Source organism: Geospiza fortis, unplaced genomic scaffold (genome assembly GCF_000277835.1).
Source record: "Geospiza fortis unplaced genomic scaffold, GeoFor_1.0 scaffold396, whole genome shotgun sequence".
In the NCBI taxonomy this organism is placed as follows: domain Eukaryota; kingdom Metazoa; phylum Chordata; class Aves; order Passeriformes; family Thraupidae; genus Geospiza; species Geospiza fortis.
This window is the reverse complement of record NW_005054345.1, coordinates 2,264,770-2,273,071: the sequence shown is the minus strand read 5'-3', so window position 1 is coordinate 2,273,071 and position 8,302 is coordinate 2,264,770. Positions and strand designations below refer to the sequence as shown.

The 8,302-nt window shown below is 43.2% G+C and overlaps 2 protein-coding genes across 3 annotated transcripts; one reads left to right on the top strand and one right to left on the bottom strand.

Moving 5' to 3' along the window:
- The first annotated feature begins 6 nt into the window (after positions 1 to 6).
- On the top strand, positions 7 to 4,810 carry HSPB11 (heat shock protein family B (small) member 11). 2 transcript variants are annotated; one of them, XM_031058591.1, is made up of 5 exons: positions 7 to 147; positions 429 to 535; positions 869 to 937; positions 1,480 to 1,523; positions 1,986 to 4,810. In XM_031058591.1, exons 2-5 carry the CDS (start codon positions 460 to 462, stop codon positions 2,091 to 2,093), a joined length of 297 nt encoding a protein of 98 aa, XP_030914451.1. In that variant the 5' UTR covers positions 7 to 147; positions 429 to 459; the 3' UTR covers positions 2,094 to 4,810. The 2 variants fall into 2 exon arrangements, with proteins under 2 accessions (XP_030914451.1, XP_005423014.1); XM_005422957.2 differs by having other exon boundaries at positions 12 to 126.
- Positions 3,307 to 7,166, bottom strand: DIO1 (iodothyronine deiodinase 1). Its single transcript, XM_005422956.3, has 4 exons — positions 6,781 to 7,166; positions 5,124 to 5,267; positions 3,853 to 4,052; positions 3,307 to 3,372 (listed from the first exon to the last, which is right to left on the bottom strand). The coding sequence occupies exons 1-4, from the start codon at positions 7,109 to 7,111 to the stop codon at positions 3,307 to 3,309; spliced, it is 741 nt and encodes a 246-aa protein (XP_005423013.2). The 5' UTR covers positions 7,112 to 7,166.
- Between the last annotated feature and the right edge of the window lie 1,136 nt (positions 7,167 to 8,302).

Sequence of the window (8,302 nt, the reverse complement as noted above, 5' to 3'; positions counted from 1 at the left end):
TCCTCCCGCACGGAGCCCGCCGGAGCTGGCCCGGGCTCGGCCCTTCGCCCTCACGCTGGGGTCGCCACAGGGCGGATGGAACTGCTCGGGGCCCGCCGCCATTGCACGCTCCTGTGGGCCGCCCGGGTACGGAGCCTGCCCGGCGAGGTGGGAATGCCTCCAGAGAGCTGCCCGTCCTTATACAGGGCACTGCTGAAACTACCCCAAATAAAAATGCCTCCCCCGTCCCTTTCTCCCTCTTTCCCCTCCTGCTTTTCATCCCTCCCCTTCCTCATTGTCCCCCTGTTTTTCCACCCTTCCCTTTTCACCCCTCTTCCCCTCAGCTTTCCCCCTCCCTTTCACCTCCGTATTTTTCTATGATAAATTTAATTCAAGATGGTTATAGATGGAAAGCTGCGGTTGAGGGTTTTGTCCTGTTCTCTCTGCAGGAGTTCCAAAACATTTTGGACGACGACAGGCATGTTCCCACAGGAATTGATTATTGGTTTTCCCAAATGTGTAAAAATCAGCAAAGTCGCCATCCAGTGTTATTTGGGTAAGACTTTGTGTCTTGCAGTAGGTAATATGTGCCATGTTAAAACGTGTGTCTCTGCCTTAATAAAAGTTCCCACAGTAGTGTCCTAGTCTGTATGTAGCGACTTTTAAGAGATTCATACACATTTAATGTCACATAAAGATTTAATTTTGCGTAAAGATTCATTTTCACAAAGCAATCGTGCTTCATATCCACAATCCTCATAGCTTAGAGAAAAAAATAAATGAGTTAATGCTCTGAAAGTGTTTTGTGGTCGTAAAGTGATGGAATAAATATCAATATCAATAAAGAATCAGAACTTGTGTTGATATTTTGAATTGATATATATTTTAGTGCGGACCTTAAGGATTGAAAGAAGCACATCGAAAGACCCTGTGGGTTTTGAACGGTGTGTTGAAAAAGGTAAGACTGAGTTTGTGGCGTTTTGTGGGAGCAATGTTGGTGTTTTTCAGTGAATCCCTGTAACCCCTCATCTATTTATTGAGTAAAGTGTGGGGTGATGATTGTTTTATCAGACATTAATGTGACAGTCACGTTTGAGTGAATTTTGTTAACACTGCTGGTCTCTGCAGCAGTTTGGAGAGTAAAATGCTGTATAAGGGCTAAAAGCACTACTTGTGCACTTTATGTTCCAAAAATTAAAAACAGGCTTACATAGTATAATAGAGGGCCATTTCCTGCATTGTTTGGCTTGGGGATTGGCTTTTTTTAGTGCCTCTTGGGTGACTTTTTTTAACACTGTAATGAGTGGGATATATATATACACACACACTGGGATATTGCAAAAAAGTATTCTCTTAAATCACCTGTAAAAGTAAAAAAGAACAATGTCTATATGCAGTGTAAATTCATTGTCCTTAAACTCACTTGAACTCTGAGTCCAGTGAAAACTTCACTGCATTGCACATTATTCTTCATTATTTACCTTAAAATATATTTTCTAGATTTGCAGCACAGAGAAGGGCAGCTCCAAATGGAAGAATTTCCAGTGAGTATTTACAGTGTACATCAGTAGTGTTCATGAAATGGGATGTCTGGACTAAGTGGGGAGAAACCATAAAAAAACCAAACATGTCTTTATTTACAATTATTGCTCAGTTGGTGTTAAAGAGAGGAATTTGTAGATTGTGGTGTGAAATTGCACTTCCCAGCTGCTCCTCTGTAGATTGTGCTGTGAAATTGCACCTGCCTAGTGCTCCTAACAAGGGGCAAGGGCCCTTTCCAGAAGTGTGGCAATCTTCCCTCCTTCACTTGCTGCCTTTAAGGCTGCAGAATTCAGGAGATAATGGGATTTTTTTGAGTTGCAGGTCAAAGAACTTGATTTATGTGCAGTTCAAAAAACAGACACTGAAAGATCCAGATCTTTGTGTTTAACAAACTTCTGCAAATGTGCTTGGGTAGTTTTGTTACTACAGAGAATGCAATAACATTATTTTTATTTCTCCTGCAGCTTCCTGAGTTCCAGGCCACTTACTTGCGTTTCATCATCAAATCTGCCTTTGATCATTTTGTGTCAGTGCACCGGGTGATGGCAGAGGGCACAGCAGAGAACACTTGAGCCCAGCTTAAATTTGGGCCTCCACTTTTATTTTTTTATAAGGAAGTTACATTTTGATGGCTGCACTGCAGAGAATGTTTATTATTAGAACCTTGTATTAAAGTGGTTTTTGAAGGTATGGATGTGGTATGTATTCCCTGCTGGTTTAATGTATGGAATAGAATAGGAGAATATGGAATCATTTAGGTTGGAAAAGACTTTTACGATGATCAAGTCCAACCTCAACACAGTGCAGTTGTTAATTGTAGTAACAGCTTTTTCATTTTGTAACCTAAAGTGTCAGCCTAGAACACCCGAACATAACTGAGTCCATTTAAGGTAGTATATTTATATCAGGCTTACATAATACATTAATTAAAACTCAATTTCCTATAAAATGTTTCCCTTGCACTCTGAGTTAAATAGAAAAAGAAAAAAAGAAAAAAGTGTGAGCTACTTAAGTGGGATGTATTACTTCCTACTGTCAAACAAGTCTTTCAAAAGTCCTTAAATTGGTACATTTCTGATCAGCTCAAACTCAGAGATTATTAGAATGAATATAAATATCTGCTAATGCTTAGAAATAACTTGGGGGAGAAAGGCAGGGCAGGAAGGGAAATAATCTCAAGCCAAATTAAGTGTTTTGATAGACTTTTAATAATTGTAGATCAATCCCTTGTTTCTATAAATATTTTCTAGAATCAGGTCACAGCCACTAGTGCTTTAAGCTGGGACCATCATAACAAATATTCATGGAAACAGATGTTGATAGAGATTGTCTTGCTCAGAAGCCTCCTGAAGTCAGTGAAAGGGAACATTTTATATACACAAGTGCAATGTGTATAGTAATGTGAAATCAGCTGCTTTGCATACTAGCGGACTCTTGCAAATGTCACCGCCCTGAAATTCATCCTGCAGGTTTCCTTACAAGTGTAAATGTTGGTATCCAGAGCTCAATGGACCCAGCTCCCACATTACTGCGTGTTGTATAAGAGTAGTAAATTACTACAGAACAGAAGTTGGTGTTGTAGGGATGACACGTGAAATCTTCTAGGCAAACATAATGAACCTCATTCCAGATGCTCCTTGCATATACATTGCATATGCAACATTGTTCTTTTCTTCTCTCTATGGCTGTTTTTAAATTCTATTTTTTTCCTTAAACTGAGGTCTGTGACAAAGTATTTTTGAACTTCTTTATCCAAATAGTTTTTTGCTTTGAAGTCCTCTTTTTCTATTTCAGTTTTTCCAGGATGGCACGTATTTCCTGGGGGTGGTAATTCCAAGGCCCCACTCCTCCCTGCAAAGGCAATAAAATGACACAGTGATGCTCAAGCAGGCAGAGCAGAAATCCTTCAGAGCACAGCAGCTGCACCAGAACTGTGGGCAGGTGTGCCTTGGGCTCCCTTTCCACTGGAGCCATCCCTGGGAGATCGTTACACACTGGTTACACCCTGCTGTGTCACTGGGATAGAGCCAATGTCTGGATCCTGGAGGTGGGAAGTGTTCCTGGATTTCACAGCTTAGATGTACCTCAGGTTACTAGTGAGCCAAAGGATAAATATTTGAGCAAGACTGAGGTGTACGTTAAATGTGTACATTATAAAGGCCCAGACTGGTTTTGCTGCATTTTCATTTCTCTCCACATTTACAGTGCATTGTGAAATGTTTAGCTCTCAAACAGAACTAAATACTGACTGTTAAATGTAAAGCAGTCTCAAGTCACCTTGAAATTTAAGAATCTCTGTACACTGTGCTCATTGGTGCTGATATTTTTTACCTTGTAGATGACTTTCCCTCCCTGAAGCATGTAGAGTCGCTCTGGCAGCGCAGCGTATTTTGAACTGCTCAGGTTTTCCATAGTGTCTAAAACCACTGGACATAGAGGGTGATTTTTCTGAAGAAATTGTGCTGCAATTTTTCGATCTTCAAGGCTTCTGTGATTTTTAATAATGACATTGTTTTTAAAAGCCCATCCATCTAAAACAAATGAGGAAGGGATTTAGCAGTGAAGGTTTTGAATAGGTACAAGGGTGGACATGTACTGTGTGTCATACCCCAAAACTAGGTTAAAAGAATCTTACAGTTTATTCCTGTAATAAGTTCCAACATCAGAACTTGCCATGAAATGAAAGCCCTCCTCAAATTATGGCAGCACTAGAGCTTTCTATTAAGTGGTCCCAAGATCTGTTTTTTTCTCCCTCATGAACTGTAGTTTCTTCTTGCCCTGGATTCAGAAATATTTGATGGATTTTAGCTGAAATTTTCCCACATAGATCTACCCTAGAAAGACACCAGGTGGGGAACACGTATTGGGTAAGGTTTGTTAGTGTTGTTCATTTTGCTTGATTGTACTCATTAAGCCTATAAACCAAAATTATAGGTCTGTGAGAAGTGAAATGTGAGCCAAGCCACACCTTTGTTTATCAGAACTATGCAAACAAACATTTGCACACAACTCTTCCCAGTAAAGTAGAAACTAGTAAAAGGGTTTGATGACTGACTTAGTCATTTTCTAATTCTCAGTTGCTGAAAATTACATACTACTAGAAAACTATAAATGTTAGGTTTTAGAAAAACATTTAATCCTGGAATAAAACCAGTGCCAATGTGTTACCTAGAATCCAGTGCAGATAAACAAGTGTGGTTTGTTTGCTTGCTAAATTTTTCAAATTGGAGTCTGCATCCTGTTCTTGGAAAATATTAAAAACTAATTTATTTTTCCTGTCAACACATAACATATTGTACACTTTTGTTTTATGAAATATCTTTTCTTCCTCTTTCCAAAAGGAGCTGTATAACATTGAGAGGCAATTGTTAAAAAACACAACTGTGTCCTTCCCATGAGTAACTGAGTGTAAAGTCAGAAGTGTAAGTAGAATCTCAGGAGAATTTGGGACACAAACTGGTGCCTAGATGTGGTGTTGCCACTTGATTTGAAGATTTCTGTGCTGTTTGCAGCCCCCTTCTTTGCTAGCACACTTTTTTTTCCCTAAAGGAAGTGACACATTTGTAGCTGTGGTTGGCATCACTGTGGTGTTTGTACTGTACCTACTGCATGAGCTTCCTCAATGTAGATGATAAGGAAATCTGCTATTGAACTGAAATCTTTGATAAGCTGGTTGAACTCATCAAATTTTAGCATAAATGAAGGTCAGGTGCAGCTTCCAAAGTTCAGGATTAAAGGTCGGTTATCTGAGGGGGGAAAAAAAAGAAGTTTTATGGTTAAGGGAGTAAGGACAGAATTAAATACACTGAACTGAGCCTCTGGTGCAGGGATTCCTGGACAACACTAAGTCACTTCATGAACTTCTCCTAGGTCAGTAAAATCAGCAGCAGAACCTCTGCATCTCTGCAAAGCAGGCATAAAAGTGTTTTTCCTAGCCTGGCTCTGTCTGTGCTGCATCCAGCAAGGAGTACCTGAGGGAATCCTGCCCAGTACAGGCAGGAGGCACCCTGCAGTCACACAGCTTCTCTTTGCTTCATCACAAGAGCCAATTAGCAAGTTACCAACATTTTTGGGATAGAGTGCTGATCCAAAATGCGCATCTCAGCCTCCCTGAGGTCCTTAGTATGGAGCAACTTCAAAAATACTAAACATGGCCTTCTGCAAGGTTATCCAGGGACAGTGGTTCGGGGCGGGCATTGAGGACAGAGTCCCAGTGCCTTTTCATGTCCAGATTTTTTTAGATGTGTCAGTTCAAGCTGAGCTGAGGGGAAACTGCAGAGTTTTCAGTCATGCATCACAGGCATTCATGCTTTCAATGTATTTCTGCAATTTCCTGTCCAAACAGAACTCTGGTTATATATTATTATTAAACTAACCTTACACTGGCAAAAGTATCTGCAGTTGCTTACAAATTAACACAGTGTTGTGTTTATGTTGGCATCTGTTTGCAAGGCCTTGATTTAAGAGAGCTTGCAGGATTTTTAAGCACCTCTTTTAGTCTGGTTATGCTGAATTCCATTAAATTTGTCCAAGACCTTTCTGGCATGGCTTAACTTAAAAGCTGCTGCTAACCATAGATCCACATCCTAAAGAATTAAATAACAGTGGTACCTTCCTGTAGATACTGTGTTTCTCTTCTCCAAATTTGCAGCCCATTTTCTACATAAATATCTATATATAATTAGGGATGCAGAGTGAGAGAAGGATGTAATCCCTCCCGTGGGGATGGAGGCTGCAGTTTAATGATTAATTCCACGTTCTGCTGAGATCTCAGTGGGAGGCAGCGGACAAAATACAAAGCAGCTACTTCTGCTTTATTCCCAGCCACTTTAGATGTGGAAAAACCCACTGCGTGCTTTCTAGGCTTTAGGCTAGCTAAGGGAGCTGGTGTGGAATTTTCTGTGTGGACAGGGAACGACAGCCAACACTCAGGAATCATTGCACACGTTTCAGTTCTGGGCCTTCTCTCCCTAAAACAAATTATTACCTTGGCTTTCAGCAAAAAGTGTTTCCAGGCAGAGCCAGCTCTTGCAAAAGCTCAGTGGTGTGAAGGGATAGCATAGACAGGGTGATAAATGCAGGTTATTTTTGACAATCAAGAAGCAGCTGGAGTAAATGTGCTGCATCTTCTCCAGCAGGTGGGTGCTGGTGGTCTGCACATGATGCACTCTGGTGCCAGCTGCCCGTCCCTGCTCCCTCAGCAGCATCTCCTCATTTATGCTCTCAGCAATTACTGAAATTACCGACTCAATTACTGACCTTTCATGAAATCCAGGAGGTGACAAACTTCCCTGCTGAGGGTCACCACTGGTGTGTTGGGAGCAGGGTGTCCCTCGTAGGCTTCATCCTCCAGCCTCTTCCACTTCACCTTCAGCACAAACTGCAAATACTTGAAGCTGAAAAAAGTCGGGCCCCAGTTTTCGTAGCTGAACTTTGGATTCTTGTTCATTCTGCTCTTTTCACCCATCTTTAGGATGTATCTTTTCATGGCATTGGGGAACAGTATCATCAGTGTTTTGCCCACCACAACAGACAGAGTAACCTGCAGAAGGATCAGGATTTTCTGTAGCAGTACCCTGATGCCTGACATGGTGGTGGAGAGGTCTGGCGAGCACAATGCAAGGCAGGGGCAAAGGTAGAGGGTGAGGGGGAGGGAAAATATTCACGTGTTTGAGTTTCTGCCTTGCCTTGCACACTGTCCTGTCCCTGCACTTCAGTCCCTGGGTGAGCAAGGATCCCGTCAGCAGTGCTCTCTCCGGCTGCACCAAAGGCAGTCAGTGCAGCCAGGGTGGGGCTGTGGTGCTCGCTGCAGAGCTGTGAGGCTTATCCACAAATGTGGGCTGTGCTGTACAAATGAGGGCAGCTGGATCAGGCTGTTCTCCCTGAATCCCAGAGTAAAGACTAAGGTGCTGATGCTTGAGGCCTTGGGGTGATGCAAGATACTGTGCAAACAGTGCCCTGTTCCTCCTGCTCTGACTGCTCTGGGGCTCTGCTGCACTCCGGGGTTCGGCATTTTGGGGCTGAAGGATTAAAAAAAAAATTTAAAAGTATATATATATATATATATGCTCCAGTATATATAATATCCAGCTGGTCCCTAGCACAGGAAGGATATGGATCTGTTGGAGCAGGGCCTCAAGAGGATGCCAAGATCAGAGGGATGCTGTGAGAAAGGGCTGGGGGAGTTGGAACTGTTCCGCCTGGAGAAGAGAAGGCTTTGTGGTGACCTAACTGTGCCCTTCCAGCACCTGAAGGGAGACAAGACAGATGGAGAGAGGCCATTGACAAGGGCAGCAGTGACAGGACAAGGGGGAATGGCTGCAAACCAACTGAGGGCAGGTTTAGAGTAGGTACGAAGAAGAAATTCTTTCCTGTGGGGGTGCTGAGGCCCTGGCACAAGGTGCCCAGAGAAGCTGTGGCCGCCCCTGGATTTCTGGGAGCGTCCCAGGCCACGCTGGACGGGGCTGGGACCAACGCGTTCTGGTGGGAGGGGTCCCTGCCATGACAAGGAGATTAAATGAGATGAGTTTTAATGTCCCTTCCAACGCAAACCGTTCTGTGTTTCTCTGGTAAAACTCTCATTTACCAGAACACGCACTGTACGTCTGTAACAGCTGTACAAGCGCACGATCACCCTCAGCCCCACTATGTGCCCTCACAGACCGCAGCCATCGCCGCGCTCGGGCTGCCGCGGGCCCTTTAAGGGGGCGGGCGCGCGCACGCGGAAGCGCCGCGCGGGCCCTGATTGGTCGGTGCCAGGCGCGTCGCCGGCGGGGCAGTT